The sequence below is a fragment of the Carcharodon carcharias genome, chromosome 19, assembly GCF_017639515.1.
Source record: "Carcharodon carcharias isolate sCarCar2 chromosome 19, sCarCar2.pri, whole genome shotgun sequence".
Classification (NCBI taxonomy): domain Eukaryota; kingdom Metazoa; phylum Chordata; class Chondrichthyes; order Lamniformes; family Lamnidae; genus Carcharodon; species Carcharodon carcharias.
Genome location: NC_054485.1, coordinates 94,220,762 through 94,247,399, shown reverse-complemented (window position 1 = coordinate 94,247,399; position 26,638 = coordinate 94,220,762). Strand labels below are relative to the sequence as shown.

Genomic DNA, 26,638 nt, shown 5'->3' with positions numbered 1-26,638 from the left:
CAGAGAATAACGTATATTCCTTAGCCTGCAAGAACAGCCAGGAGAAACCAGTATTAACTCTGTGTGTGCTGTGATCAGCAAGAAAGGGTCTGAGCGATAACCTTAAAAAAGACAATAATCCACAATTAGAAACAATTAAGGTTGTTTGTTAGGCCATCAATTGCTCAAGTCTGGCCTCTGTACTGTTCCATTCAAGGTTGCATGTTGGATCTCTCGAAAAGAACTAAACTCTGAAGGGCCTACTTTGAATTTCATTTAATGTGAAGATACCTTTTGATCTTCTTTCACTACAAGTCTGGATTTAAAATGGTAGAGAAATATTTAACCCAGGTGAGCTATCTAGTCTTTGCTATACTCCTATCTATGTTGCTGTAAATGCTAAGAACTGTAGGTGGTTCTGTAGATTAAACTTCCTCAGACACATAATTCGAGTTAGAAGAATTACTGTGGATCTGAGAGCTTTACTATTTTAACTCCCCAAAATTAAGCAAGGCATAAGGCTGTTATGGAATCCAGCTGCCTGGATGCCTGCTGCTGCAACAATCAAGAATTGCAACAGTCAGGAAAAAAGCAGTCTGCTTGATTGGCATTTCACCAATTGGTCAATCAACCATCTCTTCCATCACCAGCATGCATATGCAATATCTACATGATGTGGGCAGCAACTTGTGAGGCTTCTTCAACAGCATCTTCCAAACCAGTGAGTCATTACCTAAAAGAACAAGGGCAACTGGTGTGTAGGAACACCATTACTCCATATTCCCCTCCAAGTCAGAAAAGGAGACTGACTTGAACTTATAATCGCTGGTTCTTCATTGTTGCGGGTCAAAATTCTGAAATGGGAATGGTATTGTATCAGTATGTCAATAATCTGGAAATAAAAAGCTAGTAGCAGTTAATCGAGATGAAGAAGCTGTCAGATTTTCATAAAAACTAATAGGTTCACTTATAGGAAACTTCAGAGAAGTAAAACTGCCATCTTTACCCAGTTTGGTCTACATGTGACTCCAGTCTCACACCAAAGTGACTGCCTTTTAACTGCTCCCTTAAGGTGCCAAAAAGATCAACCACCTTCTCAGGGCAACTTGGAATGGCCAATAAATAGTCTCACTAGAGACACTTACAGCCCAACAACAAAAAAGCTTTCCACCTAACAACATTGACAGAGCACCTCTACCAAACCATCTTCCAAAGTGCAACAACAGATGGGCAATAAATGCTGCCCTTGCCAGCAATGACCATATTCCAATAAAGATTTTTTTTAAAAAAGGTGACGAGAAATCTGAAATATATCTGCTTGATGATCTCTGTAGCACCACCCCAGTCCACACTGCCACAACTCACCTGCTACTAAATCATCATCTATGTCTTTGTTACTCTCTAGATTTGACTATTACAATGCACTCCTTGCAGGTTTCCCATGTTCCACCCTCCATAAACTTGGGCTCATTCAAAACTGTCCTGCCCATATCCTGACTCGCATCAAGTCCCATTCACCCATCACCCCTGTAGTCATTGACCTACACTGACTCCATTTGAGTGACACCATGGTTTTAAAATCCTCATCCTTATTTTCAAATCTCTCCATGGTCTCACTGTTCCCCATCTCCAACCTCTGCATGTCCTACATCTGTGCTCTCTGAATTCTGGCCTCTTATGTATCCCAAATTTTAATCGCTCCACCACTCAGTGCCCGTGTCTTTCATACCCTTCATTTTTAAATACTGCAACTAGCTTCTAGAAAAATTAGTTTTAAAATCTTCAGTTCGGCCCCAAGCTCTGGAGTTCCTCCACAACACCCTGCCCCAAATCTCTCCCCTCTCTATGAATCCTTTAAGACATGCCTTCAAACTCTGACCAAAATTGGGCATCTGTTCTAAAATCACCTATGTGGTTCGGTGTCAGATTTTGTTTGCTAATGCTTCTGTTCTGGTTGATTCTGATAACTCCACTTAAATAAATTTGATTAGTTTTTAGCCTAAGATATCAAGAAGCACATTTCAAATCCAGTACATGTTGGGAGTCCACTTTAGGAAAGGGCACAAAGTTCATGATTGTTGAAGACACAATCTTAACAGGTGCAAAATAAATTGAAGAGCAGAATTTTTCAAAGCAAAAAATATTCCCCAGCGTATGCTGGGTAGAAACATCTCCCCATTTCGACAATCTATTAATTCTACTTTGTATCTTCCGATTCATAGGGAGTGAAAGCTTACCTACAGGAGCTGAATTTTGTGTAGGATTTAAGTATCCAAAGCAAGATGGTTGGAAAGGTGGCATAAAATTTATTTGCATCCAAAAAAGTTGTGCACATTTTTAAGTTTACTAGAAGCTAAATGCAGAATTTAAAAATGTGGGGGGCTCTGAGTAGTTTTAAAGACAATGACCATGAGCTTGAAAGGACACATTTGGTCACAGAGATAAAGAATAAAGAACATGCATACCAGTTAGACTGTTTAAACTGGAGGAGATTAAAGAATAGTACAAGTTCTTGAGGGGAAAAACCCAAAGAAGAGTAGCACAGGTTTGAGGATGAAGAAGATTAGCAACAACATGCAGAACTATCACACAAACATAAATTGTGGAAATGAACATGCACTTGCACTGGCAACTGAAAGGTTTGTAAATAGTCAGATAACCAGTTGGTCTATAATCAGATGTTCATATGAAATTTTGATGGGGACAATGTAAAAAGATTCTCCAATGCACTCTAATCCTAACAGGTTGCCCCAAGTCACACAGAAAACCTTGGGTAGAAAGGCATGTGTTGTCACTTTCACCACTGCATTTTCACTCAGGAACAATTACAGACAAAACAACTAAACTAGACTCCAGAACTCATCCAAAAGCATGCCATTTTAACTTTTCGTATACCGTTTATTGAAATAAGCAGAAGCATTCTGGCCGACCAAAGGTTTTTCTTTAAAAACGGGCTCATTTCTACAACATGTGTGATGTACAATGTTGTTTAGCTTAATGTTATGGTTTGATATAATTAAGTAAAATGACAGTGAGCAAGTTTTGGCTCAACTTCAGCTAATCTTGAAGCGAGAACTTGAAAATCAGTACATGTTAGTTTTTAAGTGTTTTAAATCTTATTTTAAAAAGAAACTGTAGTGTGATTAACATTCAATATAAAACGCATCACCACCAACCACAAGACTACTCTGAAAGTCTCCATCACATCCAAGGGAAAATTTCGAACCTTGCTGTCCACTAGCAGCACTTGTTGGAAATTCAGGCATGTAAAGCCCACATTCCCTGATCAGAACAGCAAACTCATGAAATTATCCCTCTAGTTTCCCACTATTGGGAGTATAATGGTGCACATCACCAACTAGAGAACGAAAGCTGTTTACTGCTTCTCAAGTTCCTTTTCGCGATTTATAAGAGGTACGAAATTTGATTAAATAGGTCGGTGCATCAGATAAAATGAAAGGGGTTCCCCACCAACAGGTTGAACATGAAAATCACAACAACTTACATTTATGTAGCACCTTTAATGTAATGAAATGTCCCAGGGCCCTTCAACAGGAACATCATAAAACAAAGTATGGCACCGAGTCACAATGAGATATTAGGTCAGAATTTGGCAAGAAGTAGGTTTTCAGAAGTTTAGATTTTAAAGGGGAAAAGCGAGGGCGAGATGCACAGGCATGTAAAGAAGGCATTCCAGACAACTGCCAAAAGCAGTGGAGCAATTATAATCGGGATTGCACGAAAGGCCAGAATTAGAGGAGCACAGGTATTCCAAAGGGTCGTGGAGTTGGAGATTACATAAAGGGGGACGGGCAAGGCCATGGAGGGATTTGCAAAGAATGAGATATTTCTTGGCCGGGAAATGATGTAGGTCAGGAAGCACAGGGATGATAGGGGAATGGGACTTGCTGAGAGTTAGGAGATTGGCAGTGAAGTTTTGGATGACCTCAAGTTTGAGTGTAGATCAGCAGGAGTGCATTGGAATAGTCGAGACTAGAGGAAAAAAGGCATAGAAGAACCTTTCAACAGAAATAGTTAAGATGAGGCGAAGCATAAAGGTGGAAATAGGCAGTCTTAGTGATGATACAAACACGAGGTCGGAATCAGCTTGGAATCAAATATGACACCAAGGATGCAAAAAGATTGACTTGATCTCAGATAGCTGCCATGGAGAGGGATGGAGTCGGTTGCTGGGGAACGGAGTTTGGAACTGGAACCAAATATTTTGGCTTCAGTCTTCACAATATTTAACTAGAGGAAATTTCTGCTCGTCCGGTACTCTACTCCAGATGAATGGACTAATAGTTTAGCAACAGTGGAAGATTGGAGGGATAATGGTGGGGTAGGGCTAGGTGTCATCAGCGTATATGCAAAAACTAATACTGTGCATTTACTCACTGACACTCAGTTTGAGTTCCGCCAGGATCACTCAGCTTCTGACCCCATTGCAATGCTGGTTCAAACATGGGCAAAAGAGCTGAAATCCAGAGGTGAGGTAAGAGTGACTGTTCTTGACATCAAGGCAGCATTTGACCAAGTGTGTCATCAAGGAGTCCCAGCAAAACTGGAGTCAATGGGAATCAGGGGGAAAACTCTCCTCTGGCTGGAGTCAAATCTATCACAAAAGAAGGTGGTTGTGGTTGTTGGAGGTCAATCATCTAAGTTCCAGGACATCAGGGTACTGTACCAGGCCCAACCACCTTCAGCTGCTTCATCAATGACCTTCCTTCCACCATAAGCTCAGAGGTGGGGATGTTCGCTGATGATTGCACAATGTTCAGCACTGTTTGCAACCCCTCCAATATCAAAGCAGTCTGTGTCCAAATGAGCAAGCCCTGGACAATATCCAGGCTTGGGATGACAAAACGACAAGTAACATTCACGCCACACAAGTGCCAGAAAATGACCATCACCAACAAGAGAGAATCTAACCATCGCCCCTTGACATTCAATGGCGTTATCATCATCGAATCCCCCACTATCAACATGGTTACCATTGGCCAGAAACTGAATTGGAACAGCCATATAAATACTGTAGCTACAAGTAAAAATAAGGATGATGTCACCAATGTACAGCATGTAGATGAGAAATAGGAGGAGGCCAAGATTCGATCCATGGGGGTGAACACCAGAGGTCATGGCCCAGGAGCAAATGATTCTCTGGATACAATCAGATACATAATAATGGATCCAGGCGAAGCTGTTTCATTTAATTAAAGGGATTAAAGGGTGTGGTCAGCCATGTTAAAGGCTGCAGTCAAGTCAAGGAGGGGAAGTTTACCTTTGTCAGTCACATGGGATGACATTTGCAATTTTGAGAAGAGCCATTTCGGTACTGTGGCATAGGCAGAAACCAGGATTATAGCAATTCAAGCATGGAGTTCTGGGAAAGATGGGAGTGGAATTGGGAGGCAATAAAATGTTCAAGACTTGAGACAAAAGGGAAATTGGAGATGGGATGGTAGTTGCATAGCTGGAGGGGTCAAGGGCTGTTTTTTTGAGGAGAGGGTTGATGGCAGCAGATTTAAAAAGGAGAGAAAGTCAACACTGAAGAAAGAGAACCATTTACAATGTCCTGATCTTCCAAAGCACAACTTTAGGGCCAACAAAGCTTCAAAGCAGTTTAGTTCATAAAATACACACAGCAATGATATATTGTGATAGAACGTTTGGGTGCAAGTGAGCTTTTAATCTACCTCTTTGGGAACATACACCAAATCTAACCATAACTTAGTGTGGGCATAAATGTAACATTCTTTTCCCCCATGTAGTAGAAAACTAAGAATGTTAAATTACTTCCATCAATAACAGTATAGCATGATTGCTCCATCAGCTATTTTGAACTGAAAGATTAACCAATTTAATTTAAATGGTTAACAGCTCTGCTGGAATAGCAGAGAAGTGTTGCTAGAAAGGAGTTAAAATCCATTTGCAAATGTCTCCAAATGGGGTAGGGCATTTAGAGATGCCATATGCCAGCCAGAGCAGTGTCCATTGTCTTCTGCCTAACCTGCTGCCATCCCCACTCTATAAACAAAACAGAGGGACAGCCCATTTCAACTCAACATTCATCTATTCTTCAAAAGGATGCCAATTAATTTATTCTGAAGTTTTTGGGTGCATCAGCTCAGAATCACCGACTACCAAGAACAACTTCAGCCAAATCCCATCAGTCATACACAGGAATCAAAGCTTGCACAATATTCACTCTCCCATTTTTTTTCAATCTTTGATTTAAGTTGGATTTCATTAATCTAATCTCCTCACAGATGCTGTGTGATCTGCTGAGTGTTTCCAACATTTATGTTATTTCATATATCCAGCATCTGCTGGACGTTACTTTAGTTTTAATCATCTTAATTCAAATTTTAAGTCTTAAGTGTACAATTTGAAGAGATCAAAAGTATAGAGAGTTGTTCTGTCAAAGAAATCAGAAAGGTATATTGATAGTTCATACTGCTAGCAATGTGCATATTAAAGGCAAAAAGGTCTTTTACTTTACCTTCTGTTGTTTCACCTTACTGCACGCACAATGTTGCTTTGGTTCTTCAGGAAGAACAGCTTAATTATGGAAGTATGTTGTGTTAGGTGATGAGGAAGAGCACTGAATAAAGCTTGTAACAACTTATTTGTCACTCTCCTCTTCCCATTTCACTCCCTTGCTCTGCTGAAGCTTTGATCATTGCTGTGGCACTGTTCTATGTATCCAAGTAATTGTTCTTCACCCATGAATCCAGACAGTGTTGGCAGATTATTCAATGGCAGGAGGTGTCACAGCCAAGCAAATTTTGCTTCTGCCTAACATCCACACACGTGCTTATGAGGAAATCATTTCCTAGCAATGAACAGTAGCATAGGCAGTTAATTTCTCTCAGTCACACCTAATGAAGCAGCCAATGATTCATGAGGTAGATAAACTGATCACTGAAGATAAAAGGGATTCAAGGGTACGGCAAGTAGATGGAACTAACTGAAAAATAGACATGCTTGTTGGACAAGCCAACGGATGTTCCCTGTTCCTGAAATTGCAACAGACGTATATTGACAATTTGGCAAAGCACAGCATCTGCCGAGATCGATATTAGCCTCCATTCTATACACAAGTTTAAGCACACACCACAAATTGAAATTGTGTATAAGTAAATCAGATAATTATTCTGCACAGTATCCGCACAGGTCAGTGGGTCGGTATTGAAGATTCACATGGACGCAACACGCTCAGGCTGAGTACTCATAGTTTATTGTAAATCATATTACAGGTAATCCAAACGCTTCAGGTTTAAACGACTGACAATTACATGAGCCAATCCCGCCAAACAAAAGGAGAAACCCAGAAAGAGAAATTAAAACTTAAAAAAAAGATACTTGGTCACAGTTTGTTGAGAAGATAGTTGAATCAGTAGCTAATTAACACCGATATTTAGATTTAGTGTCTCACTAGTATCTTCCACGCTAAAATCAATAAGCAAAACATATGACCCGAGTTTCTGCACGTACCAAGCGACCCGCGGCTCTCGTCACGATGCAAAGCAAACCTGCGAAAGAAGGGACATTGCAGATTGATTAAAAACAGGCCTTTCAACTCATCACTGCATGGATGCAAACCACTTAAAACATACCACCTCGCGACCTAAGCTCCATTCCCTGTTCTAAACCAGCCAGAAAATTTATTCAGAACCAAGTGATATCCAATTGGCAACTGCACACAAGATGTGACAACATATCGATTCGGATTACTGGCATTAGAACCCATCCCGCAGTACACATACACCAACGGTGACAGGCGCAACTAGTAAGGAGTCAAAACATCTACTTTCCAAGATTCAAGTTCCTGCTGCACATCAGTGATCATTGTTCCCAAACATTATCCGGAAGAGGGAGACTGCTTACTTTTAAAGAGCACCATGCCTCACTATATGAATATTATACATACAGTGGTTCAGTTAAGGAATGTAAATAGATTATAACAACAAACAAGACTTTCTCCTTTAATAGACTTCAGCTAAGTGTGGTGGGAATATTACAAGTTAACATGATGAGAGCCAATACTCCATTTCCCCAGTTCATAAAATTAACTTGCAGGAAACTCAACGTGTTAACCCAGTGAGTAGCTCAGCCACGTGGGTCCCAGGCTGAGGTTCAGTCAAAGAGTTAGTTGATTTCAGGTGGGCTTAGAGGCACCTCAAACGTTTAGTGTCACTGTGATGGTAACACTTCTGTACAATGCTCAAACTTGGACCAGCCCAAGCGAAATGACCTCAGCTGGCAACATGTGAAATCAACAAAGTCTACTTGGCATCAACTAGCAACATATCAGAAACGTTTCCGTCTTCCAATCAATGAACTGATTGTTGACCCATTACCTGCCACAAGAGGTAACCAATCACGAGGATCTCTTGGTTCTATCACCAGACAAAGCCAAAAAATTTTAGCCAGGTGTTTTTTTTTTGCTAACAAATGATCTCATAGAATGAAAGATTACACATTAATGTGTAATGGGCTGAACAATAGCTCCCAACTGTTAAATAGAGCACCGGGACATATTCTGCATGCCACTTGATCACATCATCCAGCCCAGAATCACAGAGCATCAACTTTATTTAAGATACTTGAAAATGTCACGATGTTCAATTGCTTACGGCATGAGTCTTGCTGCAGCAGTCCAAGGGCACTGATCACTGGTCATTCCCTGATCTGTTCAAGTGCAAGCCTAAATTGAAGGTGCTGATATGAAATTCAACCACAGTAAAGCCAAATTTCACAAGGCCCTCATTCAATACATTCCAGCGGGAGAATTGCTAGATTACCATCAAAGAGTGGAGGGAAAAAGGGGTCTCCTTTCTTGTTGCTATGGGCACTTAAAACTAACTGAAGTTCCTTTAACAGTGCCCCACTAGAGATCAACAAGCTCCACAAACAAAGACTGATCTCAGAACCTTCTTGTCAGTGCAACCCAACTACTGCCCTTACCTACTAGATGTCTGAAGGCCTAAAACTGTCATCCACCAGAAATTCACTCATTTTTTGCTTTAAGATGTTGTGTTTTAAACTTGTGAGTTTCCAGCACAGGCAATTTTTCATTTCAGGCTTCCAGTACTCTCAATTTTGTGTTTTGATTTTCTTCAGTAACTCTTAACTCCTGGTGATTTTGATACCCCCAATAATTTGGCAACGTACGCACATCCATTTGCTTGAGAGAGATGTAGTTATCAAGCCATGTATTCTGCTGTAGAACACCTGCTCTGAAGCAAATTGAGGAAAGCTTCTTGACATTTCACACCCCTCCACCCCATCCCAGTTTTACTTCTTTCTTGTTCTCTTTAGTATTAATGTGGCCATTTAAAAATTATTCATCTTCTCACTTTACTTATTAAGCCCTTTACTCAGTACTGAGCCATTCAGGTGAAGGAGGTTCCAAATCTACCCCAGCTCTGTATCAAATTAGTTGATCTCACCTCACTGGAAGCTGGAGCACTAAAGGTAACCTTGGAATCCCTGTGCTAGTAAGGGAGGGAAAATTTAAAATTATCAGGGACCCTGAACTGACTGCAGTCCAGTAACTGTTGGAATGCGTAAGCACGAGCGCGACTGGGTTCAACTGCAGTAATGTGCATAGATTACTAACTGGCTCCTGGTCTCAGTAACCTCCACATTGAGGGACTGAGAAACGCTGACTAAACTGCATCATGGAGAGTTGCTGAACGAGGCATTGCTCAACTACAGAGAACTGCCGAATTTTGCACCAATCGGGTAACAGCCAATAGATGCTTCTAAATATCTCTTGGCTCCTTTTAGCCTCAGTTCTTCTATCTATCTAACCCCTCAGTCACAACTTAATACTTTCTTGACAGGTTTTTGAAGCATTAGCTTGGTGTCACCTAACCACTACATCTCAATTTCTCTTACCTTCATTGCTACTCTTTCTAATCTTTGGCTATCCTGTACAATAGGCCATCAATTTTTACATGGAGTTTTCTCAGCACGAGAAAACAAAAGGAATTATATACATCTGGATTTGGGCTGGACAAAGAAAACAAAATTCTGCCTCTATGGAACTATGTTTCCTCCAAAGTCTGCTTGGCAATGGAAGATAGGCCACAGATTGGACCAGAGGTCCACAGGAGTCTAAGGCAGGGCTAATGTTTGGCTGGCCAGCCTGGTCCACTAATCGAACTGTCCCCCAAGCCTAGTATTCCTCCTACTCTACTCCAAATAACCATGCAAATTCTATGCCCTGATGAGTAGGTTGGCCAACGCTGGACAAGCAGCAGAAAGCATACTAGTGCTCTGCTGTAGCACAATGTGTGGTTTTAGCTCACCAAAATCCAGCAGTGCCTCTGTGGACATTTGGGGCCTCTTACACCTTAACTCTTTGCAAACTACATATCAGCTCCCTGTCCTCAGAAAGTAAGAGTGGGTTTTTCACACCAGGCAAGCACAAACTCTACCTCTGTGGATTTGTTAGCAGTGTGTTTTAGAGACTACCAATCACAATGACAGCTTTTTCTCTGAGTGGGTCACAATACAAAAAATTCAAGAACATGTAGTAAGGAGCTGGATAGACTGTATGCACAAAGCATTAGATCGATCATAACTCCTGTTTATAGGCATTTGAATGAGGTAGAAGCTTCTACTGCTAAAGAGAATACTGACTGCCTTATCATAGATAAATAATCCTCACCTTTCAGTTAGTATGCAGAGTACTGGGTGGCAGGGTACTGGGCGGCAGCTGCAGCAGCAGCAGAGTACTGGGCGGCTGAGTACTGGGCAGCAGAGTACTGGCTGGCAGAATACTGCGCGGCAGAATATTGCGCGGCAGAATACTGTGCGGCAGAGTACTGCGCCGCAGAGTACTGTGCCGCAGAGTACTGGGCTGTAAGGTACGGATCTCTTGCTGCCGTATTTGTAGGGTCATAGACAGTTGTAGAAACTGTTGTGCGCTCAAACCCATATCCAGTGCTCAAGGCAGGCATGGGTGGTGGACGTCGTAAAGGGCTCCTGTCGCGACCATAATACGTAGTGGGAGTCGTCAGTGGCCGCCGCTCATATGGGTTTACTGCAGCGGGGATACGATCTCGCAGGGAAGTGCCAAGAGGCGAAAATGGAGCTGCCCGTCCGTAAGGATCTCCCACGGCTCCGTACGCTCCTGCCCGATATTTCTCGTAGTAATCGACGACCCCGTATCGCTCATTGTAAAGAGGGCGCTCTCCGAAACCGGTTATAGGCCGCGCGGTCATCGAATAGGGATCTATGTAATCGCGTGAGTAGCTGCCATCAAAATTGCCATCGAGACCGCCGCGATCTTTGGGACACTCTTTAGACCAGTGGCCTTCTTTACCACAGCGGAAACAGCCGTTTTTTTCGCCCATCCCGGGTTGCATCCGCAGCCGACTCCTGGAGAGCTCAACTTGCATCCGTTTGCCTTTAAAAGGAGACGCAATACAATATCAGTACCAAGTACATTAACCAGCAGCACCGGCAGACAGATCAGAATCAACGTGGACCTTCAGTTCGTTGGCCAATACAATATATAGATATCACAGCTAAATGAACTGCTCAGTGCAAATTCATTGTGGTACTCAGCCTGTCTAGGAAAGTGGACAGTTCATTTCCCAATCTGTGATGAGTTACTTTACCTCAGCCAGAGCACTTGTACAAGCACTACAGGTGTCCCCTGTAACCCTAAGCTATGGAGTGCAAAATAAAAAACACGGGGAGGTGGGGGGTGGTGGGGAGTGAATTTTGACTTTGGGAAAATTGTGTAAAATGGACCATGTCCGTATGCCATTCATTATGCATGTATACCAATTTTCATTTCCACTGACTTAAATAGAAATTGATAGGCAGAGAAAGACTAGCCAGTCCATCAAGTGTCTTCCAAATTCCTAATAGCTGGAGGATCATGACTACACACATCCTACATTTGCAGCCATATAATCTCCTGACAGAAACAAAATAAAAAACAACACACAGGGCTCCATAAGGGAATAAATATAATAGAAAATGTCCTTCTGATGTCCTCAGGCAACCATACCATGGCCATGGACCAAGTATCATCTATAAAGACACAGTACTTAATAAACACAGACTGCTCTTCTTGTGGAAAATCTGGAAATGAAAATTGGGGGAGAAATGTATAATGGGCAGCTGACCCATAATCACCCATTAAACACCGTATCCTTAAACTCAAAAGGTACTTCCAAGCACTCCTGTTGTAAATTGAGATTTGAGCAAAGACAGGGTTAGACTTTGCTGCAATGCTACCAAAATCTAATAATCTGCCAAACACACAGTGCCTTGGCTCTGTTATGAAAAGCGGTCATTTGACCAAAGTATAGGATAGGTTAAGTGGTGGAACAAAGGCAGATGTATCACACAAAGTTCAAAGAAACATACTTGCTAATTCAGAACAAAAAATGAGATTAAAGTCAAAATGCAGATCTGTCAAGGTGTAAATAACCAATGGACCAAAGGTATCCAGGTAAGTAGTTCTGATGAAGGGTCAACAGCCTGAAGCATTAACTCTGTTTCTCCTCACAGATACTGCCTGACCTGCTGAGCATTTCCAGCCTTTTGCACTTTTTATTTCGGGCATCAATAAAGGTTAGTTCGCAGGGAACAAAACACAATTAAAAAGGCACAGGAATGGAATTTAACCCTGAAAAGTGTGAGGTGATACACTTTGGAAGGAGTAATTTGACAAGGAAATATTCAATGAACGGCATGACACTAGGAAGCTCTGAAGAACAAGGGGACCTCGGCCTGTGTGTCCATAGATCTCTGAAGGCGGAGGGGCATGTTAGCGGGGTGGTGAAAAGGCATATGGGACACTTGCTTTTATCAATCGAGACATAGATTACAAAAGTAGGGAGATCATGTTGGGAGGTGTATAGAATCTTGGTGAGGCCACAGCAGGAGTACTGTGTGCAGTTTTGGTCGCCATATTATAGGAAGGATGTGATTGCACTGGAGGGGGTGCAGAGGAGATTCACCAGGATGTTGCCTGGGATGAACCATTTCAGTTATGAAGAGAGGTTTGATAGACTTGGGTTGTTTTCACTGGAGTAGAGAAGACTGAGAGGCGACCCGATCGAGGTGTACAAGATTATGAGGGACATGGACAAGGGAGCAGCTGTTCCCCTTAGTTGAAGGGTCAGTCACGAGGGGACACAAGTTCAAGGTGAGGGGCAGAAGGTTTATGGGGGATGTGAGGAAAACTTTTTTACCCAGAGGGTGGTGATGGTCTGGCACGCGCTGCCTGGGAGAGTGGTGGAGGTGGGTTGCCTCACTAAAGTACCTGGATGAACACTTGACATGTCATAATATTCAAGGCTATGGGCCAAGTGCTGGTAAATGGGAATAGGTAGGTAGGTCAGGTGTTTCTCACATATCAGTGCAGACTCAATGGGCTGAAAGGCCTCTTCTGCAGTGTGATTCTGTGATTCAGGCTTCAACCCAAGAGGTATAGAATAGGGAAGCAAACAAACAGTACTGCAATTACTGTGATCAGATTTAGTTTAGAGCTTAGTTTAGTTTATTTTTTTCCTGAGCTACCGTTATGAGATTCATATCCCATGCACCTACCGTTCTCCACCCTTTTTTCTATGTTTAAACATCATTTCCACTGTATTTATCCTGAAGTAACACCAGTGAAGCAGGAGCAGATTGCAGAGCAGGTTACAGAAATCTCCCAGACAGTGTATGCAACCCCACTGAAAGAAAGAATGCCATTTCTTCTCTCTGCAGGTTGGGGATGTTGGGTCAGATGCAGGATAAGCAAATCTCTGCAAACAGATCTTAAAAGGATCAGTGGTTGCGTTGTCTAGGATGGAAGAGGGAGCAAGGACTTTAGATTGTTTTGAAAGAAGCAAAATATAAACCTAATTTTTTTTTCTACAAATGTCAAGAATCCTCGAGCATGGATACTATTATTAATTTATTTGCTCAGTTTAAGCAGCAACTTAAATACAAGTAGAGCAAAATGAACTTTATAGAGTAGAAAGGCTCAAAGCACTGGGCAATGAAGTATTTTTTTCAGGCCAAGACAAGCTTTTAAAAAGGACAGTCATTTATCGATTCCATCTAAACATCACAAGGATCCATGGGCTCAGAAGGACTTCAATGAGACAAAAGAAAAGGGAATGGTCACAGAGCTGCAGAACTCAAGGCTAAACACCTTTCCGCATATTTTGAAACCAATTCGCAGGGGGCACAGAGTGCTGCTGTTTGCTTATTTCCTGTAAGCAATGCGGATCCCAGGGCTCATGAGCACGTACAAGAAAATTTATGCTGCAGAGCGGCATGGGTGAGAAGGCACACAGCTTTTATATTCATTCAGTCTTTTCTCCAGGGATAATTGAATTCTGGGGAGAGTAGAGGTGGGAATATATTGCAGGCATTGTCAGTTATTGAATCACAGATATCGTCTCCCTCATGTCTTCCCTTATCTACTGGGATAGTTTAGTTGTACTCCTTTCCATTTTGGGCATTTCCTTGGGTGATATGTTGCTCAGGGTGATATGTTCCCAAAATTAAGCAAGACACATTTATTGAAACTTCCTAAACTGAGCAGCAAAACAAAAATGTCCAAAACAGAAAGGAATCCAACAAAGATAAAACAGAATTATGGTGCCACAATGGGAAAATATATGTTTTATTCCTTGGAGGTGAGATTGTTAGAATTGACCTGACTAAAATAATAATGGAGTTGAAAATAATGAAGGTGTATGTGAGCACTGGCTCTCCATTTAACAAGCTAACCCAGAAGAAGGGACACAATTTCGACAGAGCTAAGCTTACATAAGAAATAGGAACAGGAGTGGACCATACAGCCCCTAGAGCCCACTCTGATGTTCAATCCTATCATGGCTCATCTTTTGCCTCAACTCCACTTTCTCGCCCGGTTAAAAATGAATCCAGAAAAATAATTGCTTGAATGTGGAATGTGCTACCTCAAACGTTGCAGAATGAGTTATGGTGTTTAAAAGTGAAGCTTTGGAAGTAGGCCATAATGAGGGTTAAAAATAAGTGGTTCAATATGGCGAGCTGTATTGAGACTAGAGTGAGGCACTTTGTGGAGAGTGACAAGCACCGATTGACTGGACATGACTGAGTGGCAAAATGGAGGAAATTTGGATACACCAAATTAAATAAGTTTGAAGAAAAAATGGGATAGAACACAAAGTAGGAAGGAAGCAAATGTCAGACTAAATAGACTGAGATTGCTCCATTCCATGGGCTTGGTTTAGCCTCACCGCCTGATCAATTAGGTTACAAGATTCTTTATGCTGTGATTTATCTGAGTTACTTCTTCTGAAGAAGCTGGCATTTAAAGATAGTATACCAGACACCTCCCAGGGACATTATAGGTACTGCACGCGTAGCAATAGAAAGAGGGTGAAAAATCCCATTTCAGAAAAGTTAGCCTGCTCCACTGATGTCATGTGCCCCCCGGCTCATAGAAGCTAGTCAGTCAACGAAGCCCAGACTAGAGAGGTTATTCTGCCCATATCACCTCACCAATGCAAGCAACTTTATCCTTGTTGTAATATAGCTACGTTATCAGCAACATCCTTCCACAAAAATGATGGATCCTCCGCAAGAATCCTCAATCCAGGAAGGGGATCAATATGGCAACTTACAGGTTTTTAAGGATACCATGTTCTACTGTGGTCGAAGAGGAATACAGTCACCCTAACCCCACCCCAAATCCCCATAAAAAATAATCAGTGCTGCCAAGCTCAAGCAACCTTTCACCCCTTTTGGCTCAGGTGTCTGATTGATTGACGCCCCCAAGCAATAGAGTAACTAGGATTTTAACAAAACATGCAGGTCATTGAAATTTTCATATCGTGTCTGCTTGAATATTAAAGCATCCAACAGTACAATTCCTGTTTTGATTCTCTCAAACATGGGTTCTGTCTAAAAAGAATATTTTGAACACTCAACACCATGACCGCAGAGTCTATTACCTTGGAAGCAGATGGAATGAATCAAGAGGAACACAAGAGATACATCACAAAACATTAAAGGCATTGGTTAACTTAGTTTTCCTGTAATGGTTGGTACAAACATATACTCTAATCTATCTAGCTACATTAAAAAAAGTTTGCAACCTACAAACTTTACTTCCCACCTCTGCACATTTTTGGGAAAACCTTTGTATCATCATTTTAACTTAAGAAATAGGAGTTGGAATAGGGTCGTTCAACCTTTTGAGCCTGTTACCCAATTCAGCAAGATCATGGCTAATATTCTACATCAGCTCCACCTTTCCACACTCGCCCTATATCCCTTAATTCCCCAGTGCACCCAAATATCTACCAACCTCTCTTGGATATACTCAGTGTCAAAGCATCTATTGTTCTCTGGGGTTAAGAAATTTCTCATCTCAACCCCAATGGTCAGCTCCTTATTCTGAGACACAAGATCATAAGAAATAGGAACAGGAGTAGGTCATTCTGTCCCTCAAGCCTGCTCCACGACTAAATAAGACAAGGCTGATCCGATTGTGGCCTTAACTCCACTCTCTGGCCTTATCCTCCAAAGCCCTCGACTTCCTTGTAAATCAAAATCTTTCTAACTCAGCCTTGGATATATTTAGTGACCCCGCCGCCACTGCAAGCTGGAGGAAGAGGTACTCCAAAGACTAATGACACACAGGGAAGAAATTGCTCATTGCCATCTTAAATGGAAAGCCTTTTCTTTGCATTCTGTGCCCTATGTTCTCGATTCCCCAGCCAGCAGAAACAGTTTCTCAGCATCTACCTTCTCAAACCCCTGAAGAAATATAATTTTCCATTTGATCACCTTACATTCCACAGAATACAGACCTGGTCTCTCTCTCTCTCTCTCTTCATAGGACAATCTCCTCACCCCAGAACAGTCTAGTAAACCTTCACTGCATTTCCTCAAGGGAAAATTGCACACAGTCCTCCAGGCGTGGCCTCACCAAGGCCCACATAATTGTAATAAGAGCTCTTCACTCTTCTTATACTACAATCCTTTGTAATAGAAACCAACTGCCTATAACCACTCTGCAGCCTCATCACTTACTTTGTACAGTCAGCAAACTTGGATGCATTACACTCAGTCCCCTCAACTAAATCTATAATAATTCTAAATAGTCAAGGCTCAAGCAGTGATCTGTGGTACTCTACTAATTACAGATTGCCAACTCAAAAAATCTCCTCTTATTTTCTGAACATTAACCGATCCTCAATCCATGGTAATATATTTCGTCCAATCACATGAGTCGCAATTTTGTGTTGTAATCTCTTAAGTGACACCTTATTGAATGCTTTTTGAAAATCCAAATACACTACATTGCTAGTTTCCCCTTAATCCCCTTCATTGTCTTTTCTTAATTATACTGTGACTTTCTCAGTTTCCTTTTAGCATATCCCTAATAGATTCTAGCATTTTGCCTACTACTGATTATAAATGAGCAATAGTTCTGCATTTTGTCTCTTTCTCTTTAGTTAAATAGGGGGATTATGTTTGTTTCCTTCCAATCTTTGGAAACAGTTTGGGAATTTTAGGCATTCTGGAAGGTCAAAACCGATGCATCCAGTATCTCTGCAGTCACCTTTGTTTAAAAGTATAAGGATGCAGATGTTCAGATCCAGGGAATTTGTCGACACTGTCGCATTCATTTCTCTAATTTTATTTCTCTACAGATCTGTATGTTCCTCATTCTTGCTAGATCCCTTGGCACTCCATTATTTCTGCAATGTTTTTGTGTCTTTTGCCATGAAGACTGATACGAAGTATGTGTTCAATGCAACGCTTCAAAAACTGAGAGATGAAGAATGCATGAACAGTGAATGAGGTTGCGGGAAATATAGTAATGAATTTTAAAAGATAAAAAGGTAAAAACCTGAAGCCTAGCTAGACACTACTTTCACTACTTTAATACCCCCACCCCACCCCCACCAAAGAATACCCCCTAGGTGAGGCTGCACCCAGCACCAGCAAGGAAGCCAAGGTCGAGCTCTCCCTCCTACCGAGCTGCACTCCACACCGGCACCAAGGCCCAGACTGAGCTCCCTCTCCTCCTAGTCTGCACCCTTCCACAGCGCCAATGTCCACACCAAGTTCCTCTTCCTCTAAGAGTGCATCATGCACCAGCATTAGGCTCTAGGCCAAGCTCCCTCTCCTCAGAGACTGCATCCTACAGCAGCACTGAGGTCCAGATCGTCCTGCCTTTGCTTTGTTCCTCTTTGGTCTCCCTCTCCCAGGCCATGGGCTCCTGCCTATGGAAGCTTCAGAGCCTTGAAGCCCAACCCCAACCATGAACCCAGGGGTGATGCCTCCACTGCTGAGTTGAAGCCAGTCTAAGTCCAACTCTGTCACCCTGGTGCTGCGAAATGACCTGGGCTCCAAAATCAGCCACCTCAAGACCCTGAACCTGTGCTTCTGCTGCTTCTTAGCCAACGTCCACGAGCTGGAGCAGCTCAGGTGAAGTAATGCGCTGGTGACTACATAAAACAATAATATTTTTACAAAGGACTTTAAAAAACAGAATTTCTTATTCACATCATTTGTTATATGATCATTTATAATATGCGAACTTTAATAACTAAATACCGAATGTTATTCCGCTGCTTTATTCCATTTTTTGTTGGTGTCCGTCACATTAATTTTCAAGTGTTAAAATAGGGTCATGTCGGAAAATAGTTTGGGAAGTGCTGGTTTAATGACTCTACCATTTCCTTATTCCCCATCATAATTTCACTGTGTCTCCTGCCAACACAAGACGGCCACCAATACCTGCCTGCTCATGCGCAGAAAACCAATGACATCACTCCACTACGCCCAGTTTGCCTGCTCAGTGATGTCAGTATACCCTCGCGACCTCCTCAGAGACCATAGTGAAACTATATTATTCTATACATTACTGCATATGCTTTTTTAAACTGGAAAAGTGACACATTTAATGAAACCGGTTACAATCTGGGATTTATCTCCAAATAGTCTATTCAATATATTTCAGTCCCACTGGGGGTTAAAAATATGACACCACAATTTTAAATAATTGATTGAATACATATACATATCATTAGGTTCAAGTATTTTCTTCGTCTAGTGGATTTGGAACTGTTGTGTTAACTTTATGGAGCCGTTAAGGACAGATAAAAGTGGCTGCCTAAAGCAGAACTATGATAGAAACATAGAAAATAGGAGCAGGAGTAGCCCATTTGGCCCTTCGAGCCCGCTCCGCCATTCATTATGATCATGGCTGATCATCTAACTCAATAGCCTGCTCCCACTTTCTCCCCATATCCTTTGAATCCCTTTCACCCCAAGAGCTATATCTAACTCCTTGTTGAAAACATACAATGTTTTGGCCTCTACTACTTTCTGTGGTAGCAAATTCCATAGGCTCACCACTCTCTGGGTGAAGAAATTTCTCCTCATCTCAATCCTAAATGGTCTACCCGTATCCTCAGACTGTGACCCCTGGTTCTGGACTCCCCCACCATCAGGAACATCCTTCCTGTATCTACCCTGTCTGGTCTTGTTAGAATTTTATAGTTTTCTATGAGATTCCCCCCTCAGTCTTCTGAACATCAGTGAATATAATCCTAACCGACTCAATCTCTCCTCATATGTCAGTCCCACCATCCCAGGACTCAGTCTGGTAAATCTTTGTTGCACTCCCTCTATAGCAAGAACATCCTTTCTCAGATAAGGAGACCAAATCTCCATACTATATTCCAGGGGTGGTCTCACCAAGGCCCTGTATAATTGCAGCAAGACATCCCTGCTCCTGTACTCAAATGCTCTTGCTATGAAGGCCAACAAACCATTTGTCTTCTTTACTGCCTGCTGCACCTGCATGCTTACCTTCAGCAACTGGTGTACAAGGACACCCAGGTCTCATTGCACAAGGACACCCAGGTCTCGTTGCACATTGCCCCCTCTCAATTTATAGCCAGGTAATAATCTGCCTTCCTGTTTTTGCTACCAAAGTAGATAACCTCACATTTATGCACATTATACTGCATCTGCCATGTATCTGCACACTCACTCAGCTTGTCCAAATCACACTGAAGCATCTCTGCATCCTCCTCACAGCTCACCCTCCCACCCAGCTTTGTGTCACCTGCAAATCTGACGATATTACATTTAGTTCCCACCCCTAAATCATTAATATATATTGTGAATATCTGGGGTCCCAGCACCAATCCCTGCGGTAACCCATTAGTCACTGCCATTCAGAAAAAGACCGTTTATTCCTACTTTTTGTTTCCTGTCTGCCAACCAATTTTCTATCCATCTCAATACACTACCCCCAATCCCATGCACTTTAATTTTACACGCTAACTTCTTATGTGAGACTTTGTCGAAAGCCTTCTGAAAGTCCAAATAAACCACATCCACTGGCTCCCCCTCATCAATTCTACTAGTTACATTCTCGAAAAATTCCAGTAGATTTGTCAAGCACGGTTTCCCTTTCGTAAATCCATGTTGACTCTGCCATTGTTTTCCAAGTGCTCAGCTATTAAATCTTCCATAATGGACTCTAGAATTTTCCCCACTACCGACGTCAGGCTGACTGGTCTATAATTCCCTGCTTTCTCTCTACCTCCCTTTTTAAATAGTGGGTTACATTAGCTACCCCCTAATCTGTAGGAACTGTTCCAGAGTGTATAGAATCTTGGAAGATGATCACCAATGCATCTACTATTTCTCAGGCCACTTCCTTAAATACTCTGGGATGTAGATTATCAGGCTCTTGGGATTTAATCAGCCTTCAATCCCATCAATTTCTTGAACACCATTCCCCTACTAATTCTGCTTTTTTTCAGTTCCTCCCTCTCACTAAACCCTGTGTTCCTCAACATTTCTGGTATGTCCTCCTTTGTGAAGACAGAACCAAAGTACGTATTTAGTTGGTCAGCCATTTCCTCGTTCCCCATTATAAATTCCCCTGTTTCTGACTGTGAGGGACCTACATTTGGCTTCACCAATCTTTTTCTCTTCACATACCTATAGAAACTTTTACAGTCAGTTTTTATGTTCTCCGCAAGCTTACTCTCGTACTCTATGTTCCTCTTCTTAATCAATCCCTTGGTCCTCCTTTGCTGAATTCTGAAGTGCTCCCAATCCTCAGGTCTGTTATTTTTTCTGGTCAATTTGTATGCCTCTTCCTTGGATCTAATACTATCTCTAATTTCCCTTGTAAGCTATGGTTTGGCCACCTTTCCTATTTTACTTGTGTGCCAGAAAGGAAAAAACAATTGTTGCAGTTCACCCATGCACTCTTTGAACATTTGCCATTGCCTATCCACCGTCATCCCTTTAAATAACGTTTCCCAGTCCATCATAGCCAACTTGCACTTCATACCATTGTTGTTTCCTTTAAGGTTCATGGTGATTTGAGCAGCGCCATCTTTAGTCCTGGCACTGCTTACTGCCGCTCACAATGACACCACATAGTAACACATGAAAACTGCGTATGCACCACACTGGCAGCAAATGTAGCTTTCACCTGTCTGAGTCTCTAATAGGTCTGCACTTACTTTCACTGATCTTTTCCTATTTTCGTAACTATCATAAACGTTTACAATCTGTTTTTGTGCCTCATGCTAGCCTGCTCTCATTCTATGTCCTTATCAATTTCTTGTAGCAAATTACTTTGGAAGATCAATGTTTCCTGCGTTATTTGTCCCGATGTAATTGCAGGATCTGGCCAATAAGCAATCCTGTGAATTAAACTCTTTAAACAAGAGGGGAAACCAACCAGATCACCACCTCATATATACATTATTCAAAAACACAGAATTTATAAAACCCATCAAGATTTGAAATTTTGTCACTTTCTATCAACAATCACATTGGCCTATGTGCACTACACACTGATACTAATAACCAGAGTGGTCAATTGGAAGTACATTATGACTGGCTCATGGATATCATGGACAGATGCTCTGCCACATTCCAGGATATAGCAACCTTCTGCTTTGCCAGATTTTTCATGCCACCTTCTTTCTCCCTCTGCCATTCCCCTGTAACTATTTGGACTCATCTTCTGTTTCTACACAGAGCTCATTATCAACTACTTTCACGTTGCGCCATCTTCCTTTTTATCATTTGATTGCTCCTAATATCCGCCCCCTCATATATTTTTCCTTTTGCTTCTTCCCCATCTCTGAACATATTGAAAAGCTGTTCATATCCAACAAGTTCCAGTTCCAACAAAAGGCCATTTATCCAATACATTTGCACCATTCCATTTTCTGTTTCTATAACATTCTATATAGCAATCGGATCTTAAGTACATGTACAATATGATTGACAGGGCCAAAAGGTTGGGGGCTTGACATCAGTAACGACCAACACTCCTGTCACTTCAATACAATAATCTTGAAGCTGAATCACCCACCTAATCTGCTCATGGATGTGGTCATTTTCTGTCAGCTCAATGATTGCATAAGTTCCAGTCTTTTACCCCAGACTCAGTTTCAGATAAGCTACAAAAGAAGCAGGAACTCTGTCGCTTGTGCTTGCACGCACTTTTCCTCTGCAACTACAATTTCCAAGACTGTCGCAAAAGGACTCAGTTTCAACTTCCAGCCTAGATGCCTCCCCCAACCAAATCCTTCAGCTGCATAACTTCAATATGAATCTCCTAGGCTTAACCTTAAGCACAAAGGAACATCTTGCCTGACTATTTAATTCCTTGGTCCCATGTCATTTTACTCACCCATTTCTCATTTCTGAAGTGTGCCAATACTGCACATTTCCCTACATCTTGCTTGTGCAGCTCCATGCTAAAACACCAGTAACTCCCTGTTCTGGATCTCCGCTGATAGGCTTAATCTTTGCTGGGTCTCACTCCTGACTCCATACTTAAGATTCCATTCTCTTCCAGCAACATTCTTCCTGGGTCCTATCTAGACTCAGAAGCCAATTCCCACTTCAACTTATTGCCTTCTAATGTTAATTTTCAAACAAACTACAATCTTTTCTGTAATTCACCTTCAGTCACATTGTATTTCTGTCGTAGGATAAGAAGGCGCAAGTCTGAATAAAAACACAACGATTCAGCATATAGCTATACAAAGACAAAAATGTAATTTCAGTCACTGGCTCCTTTTTCTTACAGCCATGTCAGGTTTCCCCAAAATATAACCTGCTTTTTAGTCACTTACAAGATATGATTGCATCCCCCCACAACATTACACGTTCCTAGCACTCAGTCCAATACCTTTCCATTTCTCAACTCCAATCCCTCTTGGCTCAAGCCCCACTCCACATGAATACTGCCTAATTTTCTCACTCATTGACACACATATTGAATATCTCATGGCCCCATATTCCTTCTCATCCAGTCCAGTACTCAGTTCTAGCAAGTTGCTGCAAACCGTAAGTTTTCAAAAAGATGCAAGAACAGTGAACAAAGACGTAGGGAAACATAAAGGAAATAGTCTGAAGGCAGAAATAGGGACGATGAGACAAGGAGCAAAAGAACAGATTGACAAGCAAAAAGACAGCATGTGTTATGCATGCCGAGATAAAATTACAGCAAAAAGTCAATTTTTTTTTGGCTCTGAGGTGCCACTGAGTTAGAATTTATGGGCTCGAGTCCACTTCAGAAACTTAAATCCAGGCTAACATTCTAACACAGAGCTAAGGGAGCACTGCACGATCATGGGTGCCATGTTTCAGAGATGAGGTGTTAATCAGAGGCCCAGTCTCCTCTCTCAGGTGGCCGTGCAAGGTCCCATGGTGATATTCAAAGAGGAGTGGAAAAGTTCTCCATGGTCTCCTGACCAACATGTGCCCCTCAATCAAAACCACTAAAATGCATTACCCCAGGTCACCATTCCATTCTCAAATCTAGGTGTTGACTGTGTGCAAACTGGCTGGAGCATTTCCTACAATACAACATTGACTGCACTCCAAAAGTACTTCATTGGTGATGGCATATTTTGGGAGGTTCTGGAAGCTGCCAAGTAAGGTCATGATTAGTTAATCATCATGACAACAATACTAAGACCATTTCTGGACACTGATCTCCTGACCTAACTGCATCCAGATACGGCATCCAAATTGTCCCTCTGACAAAATGATGAGAAAAAGGTAATTTTCACCAGAGAATTAGGATTAAAATTAGGCACATCTCCAACCTGGGAGAGCTTGGGACAAATATCAAAGATTCGAACTGGATGTGAACTCCACCCACTCTTGATGAACACAACCCAACACAATTCCCAACAGTAGGATTTCTGGAGTCTGGTCACAAAACTCTAATTCAATTGCGAATAGTACCTTCGCAGAGGGAGTTGACAAGGTAATACACACAAAATAAATCACTGTTCACGTGCAACAGAAATCCACATTAAAAAGGTTTTACAAAACACATTTGCAACTCTTTCAAAAAAAAAAGTTAAGAGAACTAGGAACAGCACAACTTCTCAGGCAAACATTACAAGATTAGCAGCAACTGAAATCAAGAAACATAGCTGAAGTGTCACAAAAAGTGCAGAGACATGAAAACAGTACCTGGAAGAATAACACATAAATTCACTGGTGAAGGGATCCACAGATTAGTGACTTTAGTTTGAAACCTACGTAATAAATTAAAGGTAATATATGCATTCTGTACCTGCATTCAGGTATCACTTTGCCTCAGACAGCAACTGTTTATTCTTTAGCATTAGCTTTCAATTAGTGGACAGAGTTCCAATTCAGCTTACATGAGGATATCTTGCTTGGTCAGACTTATTCCAATACTGAGCAAAAGTACCAAATTAGCACTCACTCAGAGAAACCACATAAGGTTTGGTATGGATTATTGAAAGACGTCGAATTGTTGCAATTTGGAATGCTCTTCGGAATCTGGGGCACGTTAGTGCTTCATTCTGCATCCAACCCATGCTGTACCAAAATGACAGGCACCAAATGAGCAATTTCATCCAGACTGTGGTGTTTATGGTCATTTTGAAATTTGGGCTGACAGGAATTCAAGGTGCAGCTTCTAACAAACCGGCAGAACTAAACTATCTAAAGTCTGCAATTTGGCAGCTTTCTCCCCAGCACCCAACCACCCTTCATCATTCCATGATATAACGAGCCTGTCGCCTAGGAGAGTTCAGTGTATAAGGAGAGATGGGACACGGGGCGAATGGAGAGGCCAGGCTGGGGGGAGAGCGGGAGAGGCCAGGCTGGGGGGGAGAGCGGGAGAGGCCAGGCTGGGGGGGAGAGCGGGAGAGGCCAGGCTGGGGGGGAGAGCGGGAGAGGCCAGGCTGGGGGGGAGAGCGGGAGAGGCCAGGCTGGGGGGGAGAGCGGGAGAGGCCAGGCTGGGGGGGAGAGCGGGAGAGGCCAGGCTGGGGGGGAGAGCGGGAGAGGCCAGGCTGGGGGGGAGAGCGGGAGAGGCCAGGCTGGGGGGGAGAGCGGGAGAGGCCAGGCTGGGGGGAGAGCGGGAGAGGCCAGGCTGGGGGGAGAGTGGGAGAGGCCAGGCTGGGGGGGAGAGCGGGAGAGGCCAGGCTGGGGGGGAGAGCGGGAGAGGCCAGGCTGGGGGGAAAGCGGGAGAGGCCAGGCTGGGGGGAAAGCGGGAAAGGCCAGTGTTGGGGAGAGAGCAGGAAAGGCCAGTGTTGGGGAGAGAACGGGAGAGGCCAGGCTGGGGGGAGAGCGGGAGAGGCCAGGCTGGGGGGAGAGCGGGAGAGGCCAGGCTGGGGGGAGAGCGGGAGAGACCAGGGTGGGGGGAGAGCGGGAGAGAGGACGGGGAGAGCGGGAGAGAGGACGGGGAGAGCGGGAGAGAGGATGGGGAGAGCGGGAGAGAGGACGGGGAGAGCGGGAGAGAGGACGGGGAGAGCGGGAGAGAGGACGGGGAGAGCGGGAGAGAGGACGGGGAGAGCGGGAGAGAGGACGGGGAGAGCGAGAGAGAGGACGGGGAGAGCGAGAGAGAGAAAGAACGGGGAGAGAGAGAGAGAAAGAACGGGGGGAGAGAGAGAAAGAACGGGGAGAGAGAGAGAGAGAGAATGGGGAGAGAGAGAAAGAGAGAGAAACTGGGGAGAGAGAGAGAGAAAGAGAGAATGGGGAGAGAGAGACAGAGAGAAAGAACGGGGAGAGACAGACAGAGAATGGGGGAGGGGGAGAGAGAGAAAGAGAGAGAGACACATGCTCAAAGTGGAAAGGGATGCAGTTCTTTGGATGAGAATGGGAGCTGCAGGGTGGATGAGCTGACTGAACATCCATGATACAGGAAACTTTTCAAGCAGGTGGAGCTGAAAGGAATAAAGTGGTAGTAGGGGACACAATAGCATGGGGGATTGACATTTCTCTGCGGTGAAGAGCTAATGTCCAGGGACATCTGCTCATGGCTGGAGAGGAACTTGGACTGGGAGGGTGAAGGACAAGTCGCAGTCCATGTAGGTATCAATGACATGGGCAGGATAAGGAAAGTGATTGTACATAGTCAGTTTGAGGAGCTCGGCACCAAACTAAAAATCAAAACCTCAAAAGGTAATAATCTCTGCATTATTACCTGACCACATGCAGTCTGGCATAGGGCAAATAAGATTAATCAATGCATGGCTCAAAGACAGGTGTGGCAGGAGTGGGTTCCAGGTAGTGCGGCATTGGCACCAGTACCGGGGAAATTGAGGGCTGTATCGTTGGGACGGTCTACACCTGAATCGTGATGGGA

The 26,638-nt window shown here is 42.9% G+C and overlaps 1 protein-coding gene across 10 annotated transcripts in view; it reads right to left on the bottom strand.

The window, feature by feature from the left end:
* LOC121291639 (RNA-binding protein 4B-like) overlaps nt 1–26,638 on the bottom strand; it is a 109,199-nt gene that overhangs the window by 72,191 nt on the left and 10,370 nt on the right. For 5 of the 10 annotated variants that reach the window (XM_041213099.1, XM_041213100.1, XM_041213105.1 and 2 more), the window contains exon 3: nt 1–101. The exons of 3 other annotated variants lie outside the window; for them this stretch is intronic. In XM_041213099.1, coding sequence (XP_041069033.1) covers nt 1–101 — 101 coding nt within the window. Of the gene's footprint in view, nt 102–7,202; nt 7,515–10,660; nt 11,402–26,638 lie in introns of those variants that run through there. 2 more of the 10 variants (XM_041213098.1, XM_041213106.1) reach the window with 2 other exon arrangements.